We start from the raw sequence: 25,122 nt of genomic DNA, 5'->3' as shown, positions 1-25,122 counted from the left end.
GTGAGATATTGGTGAGACGATGGTGAGACGATGGTGAAATGATGGTGAGATATTGGTGAGACGATGGTGAGACGATGGTGAGACGATGGTGAGATATTGGTGAAATGATGGTGAGACGATGGTGAGATATTGGTGAAATGATGGTGAGATATTGGTGAAATGATGGTGAGATATTGGTGTGGCGATGGTGAAATATTGGTGAAATGATGGTGAGATATTGGTGAGACGATGGTGAGATATTGGTGAGACGATGGTGAAATGATGGTGAGATATTGGTGTGATGATGGTGAGATATTGGTGAGGCGATGGTGAAATGATGGTGAGATATTGGTGAGACGATGGTGAAATGATGGTGAGATATTGGTGAGACGATGGTGAAATGATGGTGAGATATTGGTGTGATGATGGTGAGATGATGGTGAGATATTGGTGAGACGATGGTGAAATGATGGTGAGATATTGGTGAGACGATGGTGAGATATTGGTGTGATGATGGTGAGACGATGGTGAGACGATGGTGTGATGATGGTGAGACGATGGTGTGATATTGGTGTGACGATGGTGAGATATTGGTGTGATGATGGTGAGACGATGCTTTCTAGACACTGTGATTCCCCCAAACTGAATAAATACAACACATAGCAACACAAAACACACACACAGAAATAGTAATGTTTCTTCAATCATTTCAGATTTGTCTAAACGGTGATAGGGCGAAAAATATGATATATAGCTAAACTCTCGTTGGTTACTATTGATCTCATTCAAATTACGTGCTGGTTTTCTACCCGGAAGTAGAATGTAAACAACAAGGAGATTCGGTCTATTATTATGAACATAACTGTATATATAGCTGCCTCTTGTGCATCACGTGCTGAGTTTCAACCATAGAAATGGAGTCATTTCTAAACCGAGAAGGATCAACTGTTCATAGATAAGGTTTTACGTCTGGCTACAGGTTCCTTGTTGTGTGTATGTGGTGTGTGTGTACGCGTGTATGTGGTGTGTGTGTGTGTGGGTGTTTGTGTGTGTGTTTTGTGGTGAATGTATTTTCCAGTAAGTCCAGTAAGATATTGGTGAGACGATGGTGAGATATTGGTGAGACGATGGTGAGATATTGGTGTGATGATGGTGAGATATTGGTGAGACAATGGTGAGATATTGGTGAGACGATGGTGAGATATTGGTGAGACGATGGTGAGACGATGGTGAGATGATGGTGAGATATTGGTGTGATGATGGTGAGATATTGGTGTGATGATGGTGAGATATTGGTGAGACGATGGTGAGATATTGGTGAGACGATGGTGAGATGATGGTGAGATGATGGTGAGATATTGGTGTGATGATGGTGAGATATTGGTGTGATGATGGTAAGATATTGGTGTGGCGATGGTGATATGATGGTAAGATATTGGTGTGGCGATGGTGAGGTGATGGTAAGATATTGGTGTGGTGATGGTGAGATATTGGTGAGACGATGGTGAGATATTGGTGAGACGATGGTGAGATATTGGTGAGACGATGGTGAGATATTGGTGAGGCGATGGTGAGATATTGGTGTGATGATGGTGAGACGATGGTGAGATATTGGTGAGACGATGGTGAGATATTGGTGAGGCGATGGTGAGATATTGGTGTGATGATGGTGAGATATTGGTGTGATGATGGTGAGACGATGGTGAGATATTGGTGAGACGATGGTGAGATATTGGTGTGATGATGGTGAGACGATGGTGAGATATTGGTGAGGCGATGGTGAGATATTGGTGTGATGATGGTGAGACGATGGTGAGATATTGGTGAAATGATGGTGAGACGATGGTGAGATATTGGTGAGACGATGGTGAGATATTGGTGATATGACGGTGTGATGATGGTGATATGATGGTGTGATATTGGTGATATGATGGTGTGATATTGGTGATATGATGGTGTGATATTGGTGATATGATGGTGTGATGATGGCGAGCCTCTCTGAGGATTTCAGATCCTGGTTCACATCAGGTTCAAGCTCTGGTTTCAGGAAGTGCTTCTTCCTCGTTGGATTTAAACCTTTTGATCAGAGGTTTTAAACAAAGACAATGAAACTGTGCACAACGTTTGGTGGCGTGCGTACGTTTGCTTTTAAACTGCTGCTTCCGTTTCTCTGTAAACTTATGAAGGGTTAGGGTTACTCTGATACCTTAAAGGGACAACCAGGAGTTTGTATTTGGTTATAAAAAAGTCTCACCTTAATGTGGATGAATCTACGTTACCACTTGTTAATGGTCCATTTTAGATAAATCTATGGTTTTGTCTCTATGGTTATTTTGTTATTATTAGTGGTGGTGGAAATGCTGGGCGAGCCGACCAGCGTTTCTTTACTTTCGGTTTCACGGACGCTGCCCGGCGAGTCATGAGAATAACATTAATTCTTGATGAATGAAAACATTCTTGTTAAGACGTCCGTCTTGCACCGGTCCAAGAATTTCACCGTGCGTGTAGTGAAAACACTTTGCTTTCCAAAACTCCTCGTTGTCCTCAATCCTCAATCAAGATAAAAGGTTGAAGGTTGATGGTTGAAAAAATGAGTTAAAAAGAGGATTCACATCTTTTAATGTTGAGCTGTTACAATGATCTTAATAGAATATAAACGTGTGTGTTCGTTTTAATGTGGAAAAGTTGCTTTAAAGGAAAATTACTGAGGTGTGTGTGAGTGTGTGTGAATAGAAAAGGCAAACGACAAAGACACATTTAGAACAGGATTGAGTTTATTACCTAAGAAACTTATTGAAAGTGTTAAATGCAGTGGAGTCCCGATGCACCTGAACGCAGCAACATTCCCACAAAACCAAAGAAACCAGAAACAGGAAGTGATGCAACCGCCCGGTTCTCCAGAACTCCTGACCTGCACCGACTGCGTCGCACCCGAAAACTGACACACTAACCGATAAACTACATCCTCCAACGATGCTCTAAAATCTAATCAGTCATATATTAATGAATTAATACACAGCTCTCATCAAAAAAAACCTCCCCACCCCACCTCACCCGCCCAGAAACACTTCTCTCCATCAGTAAAAGTAGCACAAAGTAATGATCTTTTGTACATTCAGTCTTTTGATACCATAGAAACAAACTTATTACAACAAAAAATAAAATAGAAGAAAAAAAAAACCCCAAAATAAACAGCTGAAAAATATTTACTCAGAATCACAACAGTGGAAGAGATAAACAGCGCGGCGCTCGAGTGGCGCCAGAGGACCAATCAGAAAGAAGCGACGCGTCTGTGAACCGGCCACTGATACTCAGGTTATTTTAATACAACAATGATGCTATTAAAGTGATGGTGACTGCACTGTAAAAACTCCTGGTTCCTTCTGGTATTTTTACATCAATTTGACGTATTAGACAGCGTGAAACACTATATTACCCATGAGCCTCTGCTGCTGTGTCTATTAGTGGTGGAAATCTTTGGTAATCTAGTGATTAAAATGTGTGAGTGAATGTAAAAGTGGTCTCAGACTTTAAAAAAATATTTGATTCCTACATTTGTCGTTGTTTTTGTGTGATTTTAATATACCGGTAGCCTCTTTTATCTTTTCTTGAGTAGCACTTTTTATTTATTCATTTATTTATTTGCACATAAAATACATTTGATACAGATCACTCTATAGAGAGTGAATTATATAAAAAACTATGTGCAGGTGGGGTCGGAAACCTGTTAAATTAAAGTTTTAGAAAGTGCTAGATAAGAATTAAGAAAGAAGAATTAAATTTACTATAAAATTCTTTACAGGTGAGAAACTGGAACCAACAAATATTTATCATGAAAAATGACTTTTAAATCTGAGATAAAATAATCTCCAGATCAATATGGAACGGTAAAAGTCTAAAGATTAAATACTGGACACTACAACTGGAAAAAGATAAGGTTTGACTCTTCCTAACGTAAAAGACCGTTAATCGGATCAATAGTCAAGTGGTGTGACGAGGACTAGAGTGCAAAGCCAGTCCCTGATTGGCCGTCCCACATGAATGAAGTCACTACAAGACTCAATAGATCCAATAACTTTGCACACATTGATTATTATCTGCTTTGATTGAGTCAAACAACACAAACCAGACGGATGTTTGCATATAATGGAGGATTCAGTCGCTCTGAACTTCTGTAGATTAAAGGAGAAGTGGGAGAGGAAACTGAACATCAGCATTAACGACAACAACTACAAACTCAGCAAACATGTCAGAAACCACACACACAACATCCTCATTAACTCGACTCACTCTAGGAAAGTGTAGGCTACATACATACCATAATTAAACACATGCTGGGACATGTAATACACAGGGAATGTAGAGTTATGTACCGTGGAAGGAAGTCTGAATGATTAAGATGAGTTTAATTTGACCTAAATACTGTATGTAACAGAGCAATAACAAGAAACTGGTGCAGGACTGAAGCAGCCGGTGTAACTGATAACTGATCAATCCATCAAATGAATAAATAGTTGCTGATTAATAATAGAATTAATAATTAATAGAAGTATTGAGCTGTAAAATGTCGTATTGATGCGATGCTTCTGGTCCCGTGTGGTCGTGGTCGTACGATATGAACTAGTTCTTTAACCCGACTGTGACCACACAGTCTCTCTCACTTCAGCTTATTACTACTTTTTATTTTATTTTATTTTTTTTTACAGTGCAGTCACGCGCACACACAGTGGAGGTTGTTGCATTAAAACTCCTCATCGTTAACACATGAATGTACAAACAGGAAGTGTTGATTCGAGGCCGTTCACACACACACACAACGACCGACAGAGGCTCCAGATGCATGTGAACACACACACACACACACACACACACAGACACGGATGTGGTGCTGGAATGTGAACAGAAATCAATCGAGGTGCTTTGATTAAGATCAATAAGTGGATTATGGGATGTCGGACCCTGAGCTCTGCAGCTGTTTAATCTGATTCCAGTTCAGTTGCAGGGTTCGAGTGCAGAGTGCAGAGCTCAGAGCGACGGCGCCCCCCGCTGGAAGAACGTGGGAATAACAATACTGACGTTGGTTCAGTGGAAGAAGATGAGAATAAATGTAACTATTTATTGATTGATTGATCATTGATCGTTGTGTAACTTTATTTAACCCTCTGATGACCCTTCTCTCTACCTCTCACACTTTCCCAACTGCCCCCAAGGTCAAATAAAAGGTCACTGGGGGGTGGTTTTTGGCGAGGAGGTGTATCTGTGGGTAAACTCTGGATGTCCCCAGTTTCAGAATGAAAGTCAATTTTTTGGACCCATAATGCATTTTAACAACATCCATGACCCTTCAAGTGGACAAAAGAAATATGCACTAATTTCCAGAACCAAAAGGGCAATGTTTTTACGTATATTGCCCTCTCATGTATTTATTATATTTTTGTACTTTATCTTACCTGATCTCAAATTTGAGACCTTGCACTTTCCTCCTCAATTGTATGTATGCCTGTGTATGTGACTGTGGTGTGGCGGTCAGTTGTAGAAACAGAATTGCCCTATGGGATAAATAAAGTAATCTCAACTCAACTCATCTCAACTCAACAAAATCTGAATAATGGATAAAGCCACTTTCAAAATTCTTGTTTTATTCTGTTGACATATTAGAGTCAGAAGTTTTTACAGAGGAGGATTTTGGATTTTATCTCTTTTTATCACTCTGTAAATGAGAAAATACTGTCACCAGCCATAAAGCCCATAGAGCCCTATAGAAATCATGTGTTTTTGTAGCAAAAACAACTGGCCAGGAAGGGGTTAAACATGTTGAAACACATGTCAAAAGTAATTTTCATGTTTAGTCAAGACCTAGCTCTGTATGTATCACAGATATTCTGGGAGTAACTGATGTCTAAATGTTGTCCAGGGGTCATGGAAGTGGTACAGATTGAAGGATCATCTGAGGGTTAATTTGACTCTGAATGGAAGTGATGATGGAGTTAAGGAATGTACACGACGTGTGACATAAAATATGATTTAACGATGACGACGACGACTCTTCACCTGCTGATTATTTTATTACAAAGCTTCACTCTCTGTTTAGCTGAATGTGTGTGAATCTAAACTCTTCATATTGTTTTTATCAGCGACGAGCGAGCGACGACGCCACAGAGCGATGGAGCGACTCCCCGGGAGAGACAGCAACATGGACGTCCAGCTGTGAGATTATTCATCATAAACCAATATATTTATGATTTCACTCTTCATTAACTGATTTATTGTGTGAGTTTATGTGATGAGATGGTCAATACCTGAGTTACAGCACCTTCGCTGTTTAAATACTAACATGTCAGACTCAAAACACTGATTATTGTCTTGATAAATAATTGAAAACAGACTGAATAGATTCATCCGTCATAAATGAGTTAATGTTTAGGCTTTACACCGATCTGATTGGCCCATATTTCACCTTTTCTGCAATTTGAGACATAATTTGAAAAATATATATATTATAGGCTAATAGCCGTTTTAAACTCACTAATCGGTGATCATGTAAAGCCTGTTAATGTTAAAGCTAAAAACTGGATTTTAAACAGTTTTTAAGTGTTTGAATATTAAATGAAAATGAATTAATGCCTGAACAGGTTTAGATTGAAATCAGCTGAATTTCAGTTAAAGTCTAAAACAGGAAATAAATTATTATTATTATTATTATTATTATTATTATAAAGACAAACATTCGAGCTTCTTTCTCTCTGTACTTCATTTAATCTAAAAATATATGAGAAAGTAGTTGGAAATTTGCGTCGTCGTCGTGTTTTTCCTGTTTCCATTTCGCTGCAGGAAAACGTTTATGCACTTTTTTACTTGAACTACAAATTAAAACGAAGCAGCAAAAAGTTTCAAAACTTTATGAAAATAAATCCTCCAGGTTGGTTTTTTCTTCCATCCTGTCGCTGCGGGAGTCGTCCACCCTCCTCCCCGACCTGATTATTTACAGAATAAACTCCCCATGATCATCGTCTCTCCTCTTCACCGACGGGCCCTGAACGCATCGCGTGAAGCCTGGACGTACCGACGACTCGTTAACTCAGCTGCTTTGAACCGGCTCGAGTGTTTCTAGTGTCTCAGACGGACGGACGGTTCAGAACACACACACACGCACACACACGCACAAACACACACACACACACACACACACACACACACACACACACACACACACACACACACACACACACACACACACACACACACACACACACACACACACACACACACACACACACACACACACACACACACACACACACACACACACACAGAGCTTTGGCACCCAGACAGGCAGACGTGAGGAATGGCAACACAGTTCAGCATGAAACACTGTAAAAACTCAACATCTTTCCAAGAATATTTGTCTTATTTCTTGTCAAAATGTCTCAATTCTAGTCAAAACTAATCTCTTTCCACTTAACTCATTGAGTGCCGCGCTCCTTTCCAAAGTTTTAGTCAAGTGTACCGGCAATTTAGACCATTTTTGACTTTTTATGTAGAGCCATAGTGTATTCTATATTATTGCCACCAACACATACTGTAGCTCAATTGAAAGGTTTAACTTAATGCTTCAAGTGGCCACAAACCGTTTGTTTCTACGTGCCTCCGTTCCTGAGAAAAGTCAAGCTAAACATGGCTGGGTTTCACCAAAATCCCTCCTTTTTTTCTAGAAAAGGAGATAGAGCGTCTTTTATGAAAGGTGCTCTGTTTGTGTCTGTCGCTCTTCTGACACTCGCATTTCTGGATCAAAGGGCTCGTATAAGATAAATATATACAACAATGGTTGTTCTATTCACAAAACCACCAGCGGGGGCGGGGGGGCGCCACTAAACAACAATAACACAGACGCACCGTGCCGTGTCACAGCTTCTCCCCGCGGAGCGTGAGGGTCAGTCGGCCACCGCGGCTCGGGAAGACCGGTCCCGCCGGTGGTCGCGGTCCGTCTGTGGTACGGGTCGGTGATGCCGGTCTGCTTTGGCCCAGAGACCGTCAGATTTTACCGCGGGAGGACTTTGGGGAGGACACGGTGTTGCTCCAGATGAAGACCGGGCGGACTGTCGGCTGAGAGCTTCCTGTTTCAGCTCCGAGCAGCTGGAGCAGCTGGAGCAGCAGCGCGGGTGAGAGCAGAGCAGCTGCTGCATCTGCATGCAGAACTCCGTTTGCAGAAGCCGAGTTATGATAAAAACTTCCAGATCATGAGCTGTCATGTGACTTTGATCGTCATCTATTTCAGTTCTCCTCGTCGTAGAGTCCCCAAATTTACATATAATGTGTATTAAAGTGTCTATTTTCATAATTTTAAAAAAAAGCAAAAAACGTAAAATTACGTTGTTGGCACTCAACGCATGGGAACGAAAAACGAGAAATTACGTGGTTGGCACTCAATGAGTTAAAATACCTAAAATCACCTAAAAATTAACTTGTTTTTAGATAATTTTCATTTGTTTCAAACTAATTTTCACTTGAAATAAGTAGAAAAATCTGCCAGTGAAAGCAAGTTTTTTGTGTTTGTAATAAGAAAGAAAAACTTGCTCCACTATCAGATTTTTCTACTTATTTCAAGTGAAAATCTGCTTGAAAGAAGTAAAAAGTGTCTAAAAACAAGATACTTTTTAATGTGATGAGTCTTTTTTGACTAGAAATGACATTTTAACTAGAAATAAGACAAATATTCTTGGTAAGATTTTGAGTTTTTGCAGTGAAGGCACCGCCAACTTAAAATAAAATGTATTTCTATATATATATAATATTATATAATGATAAAATATACACATTGTTTAAAGTAATAACAACCGCAATGGAAACACATGAAGGAATGTGGAGGGGGGGGGGGGGGGGGGGGTGAGTGGAGGATCTACAGAACAAATCTAATAATAATAATAATAATAATAGAACCAGTCTCACTCCAGTCTTCGTCCAATAAAACTACGTTCCAGCCATAGATGATTTAAAAATAAGACAAAAACTAAATAATCCAAACGTTTGAAGCAGATGTTTGGCAGGTGGGACTGCGTTACCCATGAGCCTCCTCTTCTGTGGAGCTTTCCTGGGCTCTGCTGTCACCTGGGGAACCGACCAATCAGAGGAGAGAGCTGGGTGAGTGACAGGTGATGATGGCACACACACACAAACACACACACAAACACACACACAGGCTGTATTCTAAACCGCATACTATACTGCTAGTACGTACTGATTTGGTCAAAATGCAGTATGTAGTATGCAAACAAAAGCAAAATCTGCAGTATCTTTGCCGTGTACCGTAACTATGTTATATAGTTTAATAAAATAAAACTTAACACAGACTGATGTGTTGATTGTAAAACATGTATTTATTGATGTAAATGTGGTGGTTTGTGTCCGTAGGCTCCAGAGCCCCGAGGCAGCGCTGCTCTTCTGTCCAATACACACAGGAAGCTTCACTTTACATTCAGACTAACTAATGCTACTGATACAGCTGTTAGATTTCATCAATGAGACCAACATTTATCTCCTAGAAATAATTTAACCAGCCGGTGGTAAACCTCTAAAAACCTGCGGGTAAGTTAATTAGCGATGGTTTTCTCCCCCGGGATGAGGACGGAGGTTGGCCGGCCGAGCAGCTCTGCAGACCGGCTGCTGTCTCTGTGATGTCGCGGTCGCTGCGGAGCTTCACTTCTAAACTTCTAAACAGCCGTCGTTTGGATAAACTGGCCGTAGATTTGGGATCTTAACAGTTACTTTCTCGCATGAAAAAATATTAAAACTTCATGGGACAACGAGGAGTTTTGTCAAAGTGAAGTGTTTCCACACTATATTTATGAGCCTCCGCACCGTGAAATTCTTTGACCGGTGCAAGACAGACTCATGTTTTCATTCATCAAGAATTAAAGTCAGAGGTTGGAAGACGATCACATACCGTCGTAGTTCCCACCATAAACGGAGATTCGGCGGCGTTATTCTCATGACTCGCCACGAAACCGAAAGTAAAGAAACGCTGGTCGGCTCGCCCAGCATTTCCACCACCACTAATAATAACAAAATAACCATAGAGACAAAACCATAGATTTATCTAAAATGGACCATTAACAAGTGGTAACGGAGATTCATCCACATTAACGTGGACATTATAACCAAATAGAAACAGAAACTCCTCGTTGTCCCTTTAATAAAGTTACATAATAAGAGCGCCAAAGCAGGAAATAAAACAGCTTTTCACCTGTTTTACAGCTACCGCTATCGGTTGCCGCGAAATGCATTCTGGGAAACTCGTATACTGCATACTGCGGTTTGAACGGTGTCGGTCTGCTGAAGTAGCAGACTGAATCCCACATTCAGTATGTAGTATCAGGGTATCCGCGGGGTCTTGAAAAGTATTAAAAGGTGATAAATCAATTTTGGGAAAATGAAGACCCTTAAAAAGTATTAAAAAGTATTTTCATGACTTTATAAAGTCTTACATTTTGAAGGTATTTTTTCTGAATTAGCTGTCCAAGAGTTTGAGTCCTAAAAAACATTGTAAAAGTGTGTGAATTTATTCATTTTATTAAAAAACAAAGATGAACCGGTACATAAAAAAAGAAAAGAAGATTGTTGTTTTTGTTTTTTGAGAGTGGAGCAATGGTTTTTTTGATAAACTTTGCCTTTGATCTATTATCCTAACCTATTTTGAATTATAGTCTTTATCACAAACTAAAACTGTTGAGTTAAAAGTGTCACTGATATAAATGGTTACAGCTTGAAGTGGTGGTGAGGTGTTAAAAAATATTGAGAAGGTCTTGAAAAAGTCTTAAAAGGGTTTTAGAATTAACTTCAAGATTCCTGTATATACCCTGAGTATACAGTACTAACGCAGTAGTAGGCGGTTTGAAAACAGCCACAGACACACGTACACACACACAGAGACACACACACACACACAAGCTGACACACACAGACACACACTAGAGATGTGACTCATTGAGATGAAAGAAGAGTTGTGTGTGATTTACCTCATGCAAGAGAGAAACGGAGGTGAAGCAGACAGACAGAAACTAACAGAAGTTCTCGATGGCGTCGAAGAAGGAGAAGTTGACAGGAAACTCTGGAGACGCCAGAGAAGAAGAAGAGACCAGACGTGGAGGCAGGAAGAGGAGAAGAACAAGAAGAAGAAGAAGAAGAGAGAGTTTAGTTCAGCTCAACGACACGTTACTACAAATCCTACAGAGGAACACAGTACGTTTACATGACGCTTGAGAAAACCGAATTCTGGCCTTAATCCGACTCCAACGGGACAACTGAGTTAGTCCGACTAATATCAGAGTTCTCCAACTCTGATTATCTTCTTAAACAAAAACTGTTTTTGATTTGTCATCATGACTGCTCCAGTGTTTGTTTTATTTTGTTGCATATACAGTCACCTCTTCTTCTGCAGCTCTTTGTATGTTAGACTGCTTGCCAAGTTTCAGTTTTATAGTTACAGTTAGGGGCCCTCCCTTTTCAGTCACTATTTTGTCGATAATGTTTGTGTTGATAATGTTTGCTATTGTGTGATGTGACTGAATAAAGAATTTCAAATCAATACTATAGTTGGCTAAATCTATTTTTGGAGGCCTTTTGGAAGTCTTAACAAGCTGTGTAAGATGTATGTTTGAAGTCTGTGTACATACGTAACATATGCATGAATGCGTGCAAGCAAGTATGCATGCAAAAATGGCCTGTGTGAAGAGTTTGTCAAATAAAAAAATATCCTGTGAAATAAGTTGTGACCTGTTGACCTGCACCTCAAAGAATCGGAATCGAGAATCGTTTAGAACAGGAATCGAAATAGAGAATCGGAATCGTTAAAATCCAAATGCCCAACCCTAACAATAAGTAACGCGCACATTACGTACGAGATGAACAAAGCTGTACGATTAACCATCTGGCTGTTGCTCAGTCTGCCATCTGGCTAACAGGTCAACCTGAGAAGGTTCTGTATTAACGAGCTGAAACGACGCATATCTCCACCTGGTGGTGAGGAGGAGGAACATGTTCCCTCAGTTAGTAGAGTTCATCTGTTGCATGTAAAGAAGTCGATTAGACGCAAACATCGAATTATGAGCAAAGCTCGATTAAACTCTGCATGTAAACGTACTGAGTGAGTGTTAGTGCGAGGAGGAGAGAGGAGGAGGAGCAGGAGAGAGAGAGGAGGAGGAGGAGAAACGAGGAGGAGGAGGAGCAGTGTGGCGTTGGGAGAGGAGGAGGGAGGAGTCATTAGGAGGAGTCATTACCTTGCGTGGTGTTGCGGTCGTTGAGCAGCTTGGTCTGACTGTTGGGAAGGATCTTGATCTCTGGAGGATCTGGACTCTGACCGGAGCGAGACGCCATGAGGGCGTTCAGGTACTGAAGACGGGTCACCTGGACAGGAAGAGATGTTACAGCCTTCACAATAAAGGTACAGCTCCTTCACAATAAAGGTAGATGTTTGTGTTACACAGCCTTCAAAATAAAGGTAAGGCAAGGCAGTGTTGCCCACTTGCTGGTAAATTGATGAAAATGGCCGTGTTTTTGTTTTTAGGTGTCTTGGTCATATCAGATTATACTTATAATTAGTTCATTACAAAATGTAGATTGAAACATTCATGTAGACAACTGTTGTTTTTACTGGCCTATGTGTTAATGTTTATCTGTAAAGGATCCTCAATGATGCTATTAACGTGGGTGATCTATAAATGTCCTTAAATGATTGAAAACACCACACTGCTCATTCACCAACAATGCAGAGATGTCAGTTCTTTTGCAAAACCCACATTCCTCCACCAGGAGGCGCTGCCATTGGACCAATGCTGTCCTTACTCTCCTTGTATTAAAGCTCCTTCAAAATAAAGGTAGATGTTTGACAAACTATGATACTAAAGTAGCTCAGATTTTAATTGTTGTTGTGTTGATCATGTGACAGTATGACGTGTGTGTGTGTGTGTGTGTGTGTGTGTGTGTGTGTGTTCTGACCCGTATGAGCTGCAGGTCGGTCAGAGCTCGGACGGTGTAGTCGGGGCAGTAGCTGGACGGGCTGGTGGCGTCCGCCGCCTCGAAGGGATCTCTGGGAGAGTGGCGCTGCGTCGACACCGGGGACTGGTGCACTGTCACACACACACACACACACACACACACACACACGCACACACGTCAGCACAGTATCTGCAGCGCTGCTCAGGTCTTTTTTTAGCCTCATCATGACGTCGTCGATGCAGAACCTCCTCTACTCTGATGCTTTAGTTTAGTTTTTATGTGTTTCTCCAAATGGTTTTAGCCTCATTAACTTTTACATTTTATATCTGTACTAATATAACATGTACAGTTAATTTATATAAAGAATAAAAACTAATTTAATCTACATTAGTAATGGTTCAAAAATGTTTTCAAACTGTTTTAAATAAATGTGAGTAGACTTCAGACTTTCAATTTCTTCATACTGATCTTCAACAATTCAAGTCATTTCAAACCATTTCATACTCTTCATATATTGTTTCATCTCTTCAAGATTTCTTCAGCAGTTTCTAAACTTAATTCAGCATAGTTTCAGCAATTCCTTCAGCTCATTCAGCTTTCAGCATTCACCCGTATTTCCTTCAGGAAATGCAGCATTCTCTAGTTTTTACGTGTTTTTCCAAATGGTTTTAGCCTCATTGGTAACTTTTACATTTTATATCTGTACTAATATAACATGTAGAGTTCATTTATATAAAGAATAAAAACTCATTTAAAAGGGACATTGTGTAGGAATTCCTCCCATAGCGTTGTGGTTGTATATCTCAAGCAACTCAGTCGTATTTTTCATGCTGCATTCAGGTGAAATTGGGCAGACAGCAGACGGACGACAGCCGCTGCACGTAACGGCATAAACAAGCCTCTATGTAAACAAGTGGTCCGTCAGCACGAGGCAGAACAAAAAAACAGACTGAAGAACCAAATAATCCATTTTCATGAATAGACAACAGGAGAAGTTACAGAATGTCCCTTTAACCTCTCAGGTGTGAAGAAGCTTTTGCTGCTTTTCTCTGTTTCAGGTTGTAAATGGAAGATTTTATTGGGTTTTATGTTTTTGTCTCAGATTGTCTTTTTTTTTTCTTCCTTTATTTATTTTCAAAATCTTTTTTGTTTCTCTTTTCATTTCATTTTATTTTGTATTGTTTTGTTTATAATACTTATCAAGATATATTAATGTTTCTTTTGTTTGTTATGCTTTGCTATTTGTGCAGTTGCTTTTATAGGTGAGGTTTAAATAGAAGCCTGTAATGGGTTTCTACCTCACATGCACATGTATTCAATTCAATTTAATCGTTTGACATAAACATAAACCAGTATAGAAGATAATCGATCGCTGCTCCAGATATAACAACATTTTCTCATGTTGAACCTGTTTTGTTTTGTTTTTTTACCAAACAGAATTTAATCTATTTTCCTGCCAGATTATGTTTTTTAACATTAAAGCTCAGTGATGTTGTGACTATAAAAGATTAAAGTTATTATGATGATGATGATGATGGTGGATTCTCCTGCAGCTCCTGAACTCACCAGATGATGGCAGCGTCAGAGCAGAAACTCCGTAGTAGGTGAACGCTCCGTTCTCAAACTTCAGCCCCTCTTTCCCGATCTCCACCTCCACACGACCCTGACAACAAACACAACATACACAACAACATTAGTGTCTTTTTGTTTCAGCAGCTTCTTCTTCAACTCTGAGTTGTGAGACAAAGCAAAGTACAAACATAAAAGACATAAAACATGATTTCTAAATAGGTTCATGGACGATGAGGGAGAAAAATAAACTGCTAAACATATGGGATATTAACAAAAAAGTGAAAACTTCTTCCTTCTCCTTTTTCAAAACTTGTGCATATTATGATTTGATGATACTTTTTTATTTTTTGTTATTATATATATACCTATATTATATAAAAAATAAATAAATTCCTTCATTCTCCTGAAACTCTGATGTGATCCTGTTAAGAAGCAGCAGGTTCAGGATGAAAACAGACGGATCAGGTGTCGCCGTCTCTTCCTGCAGCTTTAGTTTAGGTTTAGTTTAGTTTAGTTTAGTTTATTTGATCTTTTGCACAAATTATTTACAGTCGAGCATCGATCACAACCAATGGAGCTTCAATTCAATAGTTCATAAATGTAACATACAGTAGACCCTAAAGGTGCAGCTGAAGCTCTGCAGCTCACAGGTGTCGACCCTTTAATTCATTATTTCAGTTGAACTATTAGAGCTATTAATCTTTTATTAGCTACATTTATAACCTCCATATAAACATTATAGTTTACAACAGACCATAATGAGGCTATAATCACACCTCAGCATTTATTAGTGCTTTTTTATCAATGGACACAGGAAATCAAAGTGTCACACAGAGTTGACAAACAGCTGCTCATAAACACTATCAGGTGTTATAATGGAGCCATATCATTTATTTAATTAATTAACTTGATACCAACTCATAGTCTGTGTTTTGTTCTGTTTCTCTCTTCTTCTCTTATGGGTAAAGCTTTGTAATTCTTTTTGTCTTGTTTAATTCACCATGACGATAATCTCATTCATGTTTACATTATAAATGTAATGTCCATTAATATGTACCGTCCCATTTCTTAAAAATAAATGAATTGGATTGAATTAGTTATATTATAATCTCAACTCAACTCAAATAGTATTAATAAAGCTAATTTAAAAACAACCTCAGCTGCTGCACAATGTGAATACAGTCCAGTAATATAGATAAACTAACATAGATTAACTATAAAAACTATCACTACTGGCCAACCATTATCATTTATTTGGGGATTGTCTGAAACGTTCATCTTTCTGGCGTGACGTTCTTGATTGTCTGGAGTTTATTTTTCAAATGACTATACAATGTTTGATGTCAGCTCAATGTATTTTTGTCCCACGGCATTAGGCTACATATCCAATCAATAGCAGACAGATATCTAATGAAGATATTATTGATTGGAGCAAAGTAAAGCTATAACCAGGAAGTGGTTACAACCCAACACACCGACACTGGAAGACTGAAGGGACTGTTCACCACATCTACATCATGGAGAGACTGACATTCACTCTAAAACTGCATTCGGAGAAATGTAAGAGTTGGTGGTCTAAGTGGATCAGATATATAAGACCACGGAGACCTGAACTGCTTTAAGTTCCTCTATTACAAGGCTTGAAGTAGCAGTCTATTTATCTGGATGGAAAAATGAGTAAATGTGACTTCTTGTGTTCAAATAATGTTCTTATTTAAAACATTGTAAAATGAAAGGGGGAGTAACAGCTTGGTGAATATGTTAACACTATTGTCCAAATACATGTTTTTGTTTTGCTCTGTATGTGTGTAATGTATCTGGGATTATTTTATATTTCTTATCATATGTTTATCAAGCTTTTTGTACTGCATTGTACAATGTTAAATCATGTTAAACCATGTTTGTATTTATTATGTATGAACGACTTTTGTACCTCACAAATGTAGCTCATTAGGTTAGAACTGTAGTTGGAGAATGCCACCCTACAAACCCCTGGGGCTTTTTGGCATTTCCCCTTCACATTGTTTTGGATTTTATATGTTATATCTTTTTTAACTTTGATATGTGAAAATAAATAAAAAAATAATGGTACTGAAATGACTTTGTATGTTTCTCCCTGATAAAAAAACAAAAAAACAATCACTACAATGAGTTAAACTAATAAAAGCCATAAACAGATCTGTGTGTGTGTGTGTGTGTGTGTGTGTGTGTGTGTGTGTGTGTGTGTGTGTGTGTGTGTGTGTGTGTGTGTGTGTGTGTGTGTGTGTTACCTGCAGCAGCAGGATGAAGTAGTCCACCGGGTGGTTGCGTGTGTACAGGTAGTGAGCCGGACTGAGCCGGTTGCCGGGGTCGTAGTGAACTTCCTGGTTGACGCTGGGATGTCGGAGCAGGTGGAAGAGAACACGCTCCGACACGCGGACCGGACTGAAGTGCTCCACCTCTGTAACACACACACACACACACACACACACACAGACACACACACACACACACACACACACAGGGTTATTATAGTTCACTAAAACTAAAACTAGCAGTGAAGAAATAAGACTAAGTAAAGTCTAAACTCAAACTGATTCATCTCTTGTTGAACTCACTAAAACTAAACTGGGATAAAAAAGCAGAATGAAAAACTAAATAAAAGTAAAAAGGAATGAAAACAGTCAGAGCTTCTGGTTATAAACCGTCCAGTCGTCGTGTTGGAGGTTTTCAAACTGATCTGAACTCAAAGTCAAACTTGTTCTTATTGAATTAATCTGGATTTTCCTCCTGAAGTCAGACTGACTTTCTAAACTTTAGTGTTTAAAGTTAGAGAGTTAGTTTAACCCTGAACTCTCCAGGTCTGTGTCTCTAACCCTCCTCTCCTCCATGTGCATCTGTTTCCAACAACGAAGAAGCCGCTTTGCACCATTTGCACCGGCATTTGCACTGACCAGGCAGAGCAACACTACTTATTTAATTTTTTTCGGAACAATTTCTCATGTCGGGGCTTCAATACCAGAGGGACATTACATACGAGCAGCATGGAGGTATCTGGATGTTTTTTGGTGTGTCTTTTTGTTACGAAGACAGTTGGTATCCATTTGCAACCGTTATATGGACATGCACTGCTACGCCGAGACCCCCTGTAACTCAGAGAAGCCACGGAGGACTCTGAAACTTCTCCCAGCCCTTAGTCCACATGAGGGGGAGGAGATCATGAGGGACATTTCAGTTTTGGGTGAACTATTCTTTTAAGGTGGAAATACTACAGAGTTAAGGTAGAGTTGCATGACGAGTGTCAGTGTGGATGTTTCCTCTGCTAATCTGTGACTCTGCAGCGTTAAACTGTGACTCATTCACTCAGGACGTGGTGAACCGCACTGTTTCCACTCACTGAACAAACACTCACAGGTAAATGTTCACACACACACACACAGACACCTTCGTGGAGCGTGATACATGGGCCGTGCTCGGTGTCCGTCCGCCTTGCTCTATACTTTTGGCTGTCATGATTTTTGTTTTGTTGTGCAGTGCGCGCCTACATACATATACGTATGTATGCATGCACTGCACTTGCCTTGTTTCTTTGTGTGGTCATTCGTCTGGTTTTCTTGTTGTTGTGCAGTGCGTGCCTACATATACGTATGTATGCATGCACTGCATTTGTCTTATTTTTCTATATTGCAATTTATCTCTGTAAGTATGTGTGAATGGCTCTTCTATAACTGCTGCTACTGTCTCCAATGTCTTGGTGCGGGCCATCACATTCTGGATCGATCCATTTAGACTTTAGGCACTTTACCTATTTAAACTTGCACTTGCACTTTAGAAACTGGCACTTTCTACCAGGCACTTTACAGATCACATCACTTTATGTCTAGGTATGACTGTGTATATGATTGTGAACCACTGTGTAATTCTTGTGTATTTCTGTCTGTTTGTGTGTTACCTGCCGAGGGACTACGGATGCACATTAGCAAGTTGCTAACTCTGACGCATTTACATTTGTGCACACGTACGGATGTTCATTAATGTGTATTGTCCCTTTTAAAAATAAAATAAAAAAATTAAAAAAAACACACAGACAGACACACACACACACACACACACACACACACACACACACACACACACACACACACACCCACCTCTGGACAGGAAGCGGTGTGTGGCCAGCAGCAGCTGAGGAGACGTCCTGATCTTGGCTTCTCCTTCTGGAGGCTTGAAGAGAGAAAACTCCTCGTGGCCCCGAGGCTCCAGAGGAACCTCCATCTGGGGGAGGGGGAGGGGGAGGGGCCGCTTCACCTTCCTGTCCACTGGGGGGGGGGGGGGGGGGGGGAAGAAGAGGAGGAGAAGGGAGGAAGAAAGAGATGGAAGGAGGAGGAGGAGGGAGGAGAAGAAGGAGGTGATGAGTTTATTCTCAGTTCCTTCCTGAGGATCTCCATCAGCTGTTACTTCCTAACATGACCAGTGTCTCTTCTTCCAGAACAATAAAATAACTAACCGTGTGTTCACACCAAACGTGATGGACGCCACAAGTTTCCAGTCAAAGTCAATGTAAATGACGCAATGACACGCGATGTCATTGCGTCCATCGCGGTGAATCACTTGAAGTTGAAAAATTTGAACTTTTCAAGCGACATCGCATGACGCTGTGCTACGACATCGAATCAGCGTTGATATCCAACCACATCACCGACACAGTTACCATAGTTACGCCAGACACTGTGGCTGTGTAAAAAAAAAAGGTTGGGGCTGTGTGTGTTTTCCTTAGATCAATAATATAACACATCCATGGCCGTTTCCTGGAGCTTTATGACACAACGCCGTGCTTTTACCACAATCATAATAAAACAGATAACGCCTGCAGAGGGTCAGAGGAGCTACAGCTTCCTCCTAAGTCGTGAATATTTCATATGTATTTATATTTATTAATATTTCAATACTCAGCCATGGTTGAGGAGAGAAAGAAAATAGCGGGAGGTGGGTTGCATCATCACTCGATTGAAGCGATGCAGCAAGGATCATTAATGTGACAAATGAGTCAAGCAACGCGATACTCGCGTTACGGGCGATGACATCGCCTCCATCACGTTTGGTGTGAGCGCACGGTAATAGAGTAAAAACTACATGAAAAACAAAGTAAAGGCAGAGCACAGTGATCCAGATGTAGACAGAACTAGTTCAACAGATTAAAGGTTTGTATGGAATCATCTCTATTGTTATCCTCGTTGCAGCAGCAGCTCCAGTGACGGATGTTTGATCACACAGAAGAACATCAGCAGCCACTGGGAGCTGCTGCTACAACAAGGATAAAAACAGAGATCAACTTCTCCATGTGGTGGCTTCAGGACACTTGGGTCAGTAGGAAGCAGTATGGAGGTATCTGGATGTTTCATAGTGTGTGTTTTGGACCAATCAGAAGTGAACTCTATCCCCCTAACCCATTATATGAAAACCCGTCACCAGCCAGACCCCCCCTGGAACTCCTACAGAGTTCTGGTGATTGCTGCAGACTCACAGTATCCGTCGGACTCGTCCAGGATCTCTGACTTGATGATCTCCTCGATGACGTCCTCCAGCGTGACCAGACCCAGCACCTCGTAGAACGGGTCGCCCTCGCCCTCGTTGTTCACCTTCTGGACGATGGCCATGTGGGAGTTGCCTAGGAGACGGAGACAGGACGGTAACCTGATGTTTCACAGAGAACAGGACTTTCTTTACAGAGCGTGTAACATGGAGGTTTCAGTGGAGAGAGGATTCCTCATGGTTTTACACTTTTACATAGAAACATACAGTATATATTGTGATATGGTATTTGTACCATGTTGTGCTTTGTTTTGTCCTTGTCTCATGTTGTTTTAGTGTGAACCACAGGACTGCAGATGGAAATGAGCTTTAGAGCTAAAACTGGCATATTCACAAATTGTATGTTCATGAATATGCAGAGTCCTGTTACAAATAAATGAAATGAAATGAAATGAAACAAACTCCCTCACACCCGCTCCCTTCCAACTACTAGTTAAAATGATGAGGGAAAGAAAAACAGCCTTTAAACACAGGGAAGCTGAATAGGTAAGAGGATGGGATGGAGGAGGAGGAAAGACTAATGAGGTCGGTTAAACAACAGGAATAAGAATGATTTAGAAAAAAAAAAAAAAAGAAATGAAGGAAAAGTAAATTGATAAATAAATGATGAATACTTAAATATTGAAAAAATTATAATAATAATAATACAATAGAACCGTTACCATAATTTAATAGGATTTGACAGTTCTCAGGACTCTCTGAGCCTCTGATCCTCCGTCAGACCTCCTTCTGAGGTTTCTGTCTCTCTGACAATCTGGACAATGATCAGCTGCTGGTTAATGATCCACTCAGGTTCACACTGAGACTCAAAGTCCTGGTTGGTCTGAAGTCTGAGTCTGGAGTGTAGACCAGGAGCAGAGACCGAGGAGGAGGAGGAGGAGGAGGAGGAGGAGGAGGAGGAGGAGGAGGAGGAGGAGGAGGAGGAGGAGGAGGAGGAGGAGGAACTAGGTCACGGCTGTCACTGACTCATTGTAGAGTCAAGCTCTGCTTCTCTCTGTCCCTCCTCCTACTGGGTTGCTAGCTAGTAGCTGTAGGGACCAGTCAGCACTATTGTTATTGTGTTGTGTTTTTTCCTACATATTATTATTATTTTTCATCTTACGGACAAATGTCGAGGACAAATTCTATATCAAAACGTGCAGTTCGATCGGGATCGGGGTGCTATTACTTTTCTCAACCGAATACGAATTATTTGTGACGTACTGTAAGGCATACTTTCACCTAGAGACTCCATTTAAACTTTAAACAGCAGACACAAGTCTTGTGTATTGGCGTATTACTCCACGTTTTGATAGGTCATATAGTTTTTGATCAATCCCTGATCAATGACCATGATCATTTTTGGAGAAATGTTGAGATTATAATGGGTGTGTATTGGACGGAATGTTCGTGTCAGAGTGTGTGACATCATCGGTTAGAGTGGGAGAAGTTGTCTGAAATCTTCCGACACTTTTCTCTTTCCACACTCCTCCTGGACACAATTTACACTCTACACACATGATCTTTTCCACAGTTGTAGACAAACTTGTTCTGTTTCTCATCATGTGCTCAAAATATCAGAGAGACTTACAGAACTTGAATTATCAGCCTCTAAGTGCGGCCACGTCTGTCTCTGCTCCTCATTGACTCCAATACAAAGATTTTCTGAGAGAAGCAGAACGGACCGATGTTTTAAACTCGCAAGTGTTTCCAAAATATTTACTGTAGAAACACCAGAATCACACCAAAGCGTTCAGGAAGTCCTTACAGTGATGATGGTCTGTGTTTTGTTCTGATAGGAGTTACCGTTTTGTCAGAATAAGCCTAAATGTGAGACCAGTGCAGAGGCAGAAAATCGCTCTTTTTCTCCACGTTTCTGTCTGTCTCAGCCTGGGGGGCCTCTATCGTCATTGGCAACCACCTCAAGCGTCACCTTTCTTGAACTCCTCCAACATGGCGTCCAGCTTGGTGTCGTTGAAGACGTAGTGCAGCGGGTGGTTGTAGAACTTGGTGATGGTCGTCATGGGAGTGCAGTCGTCGGGGTCCACCAGGGCCAGGTCCTTCACATACAGGATCTCCACGATGTTGGACCTGCACACACACACAATACAACACAACACAACACACACACACACACACACGTTTTTTTTTTTAATTTGACCACTTTTCTAGATTTTTTAAAAACTTTTTTGTTTTAGAAATTGTACCACTTTTTTCTAGAAAATTTTTACTTTTTTATTTTTATTTTGAACATTTTTTACGAGAAATTTTGCCACTTTTTTAAAGAAATTTTAATTTTTTTACCTTTTTTTTGAGAATTTTTACCACTTCTTCCTAGAATTTTTTTTATGTTTTTGGAGAAATTGGACCACTTTTTTCCAGAAATTTCTCTATAATATTTCCAAAGATTCCCGCCATTGGCCCTAATTTAAAGGGACAACGAGGAGTTTCTATTCGGTTATAAAAAAGTCTCACGTTAATGTGGATGAATCTACGTTACCACTTGTTAATGGGCCCATTTTCGATAAATATATCGTTCTGTCTCTATGGTTATTTTGTTATTATTAGTGGTGGTGGAAATGCTGGGCGAGCCGACCAGTGTTTCCTTAATGAGAATAACGCAGCTGAATCGCCGTTTATGGTGGGAACTACGACAGTAACTGAACCTCTTTGAACCTCTGACTTTAATTCTTGATGAATGAAAACATGAGTCTGTCTTGCGCCGGTCAAAATAATTTTACGGTGCGGAGGCTCATAAATGTAGTGTGGAAACACTTCGCTTTAACAAAACTCCTCGTTGTCCCTTTAAAAGTATAAAAAAAGTAATGACAAAAAAAAAGAAGTGCGGTGTGTGTGTGTGTGTGTGTGTGTGTGTGTGTGTGTGTGTGTGTGTGTGTGTGTGTGTGTGTGTGTGTGTGTGTGTGTGTGTGTGGTTGCCGTGGCGACCTCTCCTCCTCGTAGATGGGAACGCGCGTGTAGCCGCTCTGCATGATCTCAGACATGGTGGAGAAGTGGAGCACGGCCGAGCTGGGCAGCATGAAGCAGTCCTTCAGAGGAGTCAGGATGTCTTCTACCGTCTTGATACGCAGCGTCCCGCGGCTGAACTCCTCCTTCACAAACTCACTGACAGAGAAACACACACACACAGAGAGACACACAGAGACACACACACACAGAGAGAGACACACACACACACAGACACACAGAAACACACACACAGTTATACACAGAAACACACACAGAGAAACACACAGTTAGATATTTACAGAGCAGGAACATGGATGCATGACCGACTGTGTCTTCAGACCAGGTCTAAACCAGCTGGAGTCTCAGTCATCGTGTTCAGTTTAGTCTAGTTTAGTTTATTTATTTATTAGTTTCGTTCATTGGAAAAATAAAAATAAAACAATTCAAAAATATATCAATAAAGCAACTCCTGAATGAGAGGAGGCAGAAAGAAGCTAACTTCTGTTGTTTTACCACTTTTTTGTGTGACGGCGACTTCAAACAACAAAACTCAACCAGCGTCTTTCATAAACATCCACATGAAGCAATAATATGAGAATAATATAGTAAACAACAACAGAACCAATATAAACAAACATTATTATTTCATGTAAATAGTTATTATTAATTACAGTAATTAGTTGGTTGCCACTGCAGTGACGTTATCAACAATAATAGTTTATTTATTACACCGGCTGCCATAAATACTGATACTGATACTGGTACCTAGTCATCTGCACTCAGTTTATTGTATTATATTTTAAATCTACTACTTTCTCTTCTATTGTTTGTTTTTGTTATTGTTTTGTTATTCAATGATCAAAATGTGTGTAAGAATGTAGTGTAGTTAGTTATATGTGACAAATGAAGTAAACTTGTGGTGTGTCCCAAATCGCGCACTTCTGCACTTACACTTAATATTTTGAGTGCAGAAGTGCGTTCACACTGAGCAGTGTGATAATGTAGTGCGCTATGTGAACTCAAACGGCCAGAACACTGAGTGTGGATCGATGGACACTTTCCTCCCTCACCGGCCGTCGTCTTAGTGACGTAGCAGAAACATGTCACTACTTTTCAAACGGCAGCGGCAGAGCGATAGATACAACACTCTGGGCAGCGGTTGCTTTGAGCAGCGACGGAGCGACACCGCCGTAAATGTCTTTAAAAAACACAATAACAGCACAACAACAACACTAACACAATAAAACACAACTTAATAGCTCGTTTTGATTGGCAGAAAGCGCTGTCAAGTGTCGGCGATAGGGTTACAACAGCCGGTTGCTATGGTTGCAATCAGAATTTAAAAAATAGAAGAAGAAGCTGTCGAGTCATTTCCGGTCAGTGGAGCGGCAGAGTTTGATTTGAGACGGTACTAACCTGTCCAAATTAGTGCCTTGTGCAGTGCACTAAGAGAAGTGTGCGATTTGAGACACACCATTGAACTTGTTTTACTAGTTTTAGTCTTAGCATAAACTATAATGATATCAAAATGTAAAAAAGCAAAAAACAAAAGAAAAAGATTATGATATGATCTGATTATGAAAAGATTTTTATTCTGTGGGTAATGGGGGCGGGACTAGATAAGCTTTAGCTTCTCCCGCTTTCCCTTTCGGCCATGTGGATTGTATTATTTGAACTAAGATGAAGTGTGATGATGATGATTTAAATTGACATGCCCGAAATAAACAAATTGATTGATTGATTGATAATAACCCTGATCAGAGTCAGTGTGTGTGTGTGTGTGTGTGTGCGTGCGTGCGTGCGTGCGTGCGTGCGTGTGTGCGTGCGTGTGTGTGCTCTGACCTGTAGGGGTCGTTGACGCTAGTCCGGATCATCTCCATGGCTCGCTCCCTGATGCCCACGGTGCTGATGTCCCTCCTCAGGGCCAGGTCCAGCACCAGGCCCAGGGGACAGGACAGGGGACAGGTGAGCAGCAGACACACCTGGGCCAGCCAGGTGAGGCTGGGCGCCAGCTGGAAGCCGTAGCCCGAACACACCACATGAGGCAGCAGCTCACACACCACG

At 40.6% G+C, this 25,122-nt stretch overlaps 2 protein-coding genes across 2 annotated transcripts in view; both read right to left on the bottom strand.

Annotated features, from left to right (window-relative positions):
- The window catches only part of sec14l7 (SEC14-like lipid binding 7), a 251,691-nt gene that overhangs the window by 162,283 nt on the left and 64,286 nt on the right, over positions 1-25,122 (bottom strand). The gene's annotated exons all lie outside the window — the stretch shown is intronic.
- Positions 8,674-25,122, bottom strand: part of cnnm3 (cyclin and CBS domain divalent metal cation transport mediator 3) — a 20,244-nt gene continuing 3,795 nt past the window's right edge. The window contains exons 3-12 of the mRNA XM_083983620.1: positions 24,901-25,122; positions 23,038-23,214; positions 22,025-22,182; positions 20,045-20,188; positions 18,672-18,839; positions 16,812-16,981; positions 14,536-14,632; positions 12,970-13,100; positions 12,252-12,378; positions 8,674-9,084 (exon numbers count right to left, since the gene is read on the bottom strand). The exon at positions 24,901-25,122 is cut by the window's right edge and continues 113 nt beyond it. Of these exons, the coding sequence (XP_083839746.1) occupies positions 9,035-9,084; positions 12,252-12,378; positions 12,970-13,100; positions 14,536-14,632; positions 16,812-16,981; positions 18,672-18,839; positions 20,045-20,188; positions 22,025-22,182; positions 23,038-23,214; positions 24,901-25,122 (1,444 nt within the window). The 3' untranslated portion in view covers positions 8,674-9,034. The remainder of the gene's footprint in view (positions 9,085-12,251; positions 12,379-12,969; positions 13,101-14,535; positions 14,633-16,811; positions 16,982-18,671; positions 18,840-20,044; positions 20,189-22,024; positions 22,183-23,037; positions 23,215-24,900) is intronic.

The sequence above is a fragment of the Trachurus trachurus genome (assembly GCF_905171665.1).
Source record: "Trachurus trachurus genome assembly, chromosome: 12".
Taxonomy (NCBI): domain Eukaryota; kingdom Metazoa; phylum Chordata; class Actinopteri; order Carangiformes; family Carangidae; genus Trachurus; species Trachurus trachurus.
This window is presented reverse-complemented; position numbering and strand designations above follow the sequence as displayed.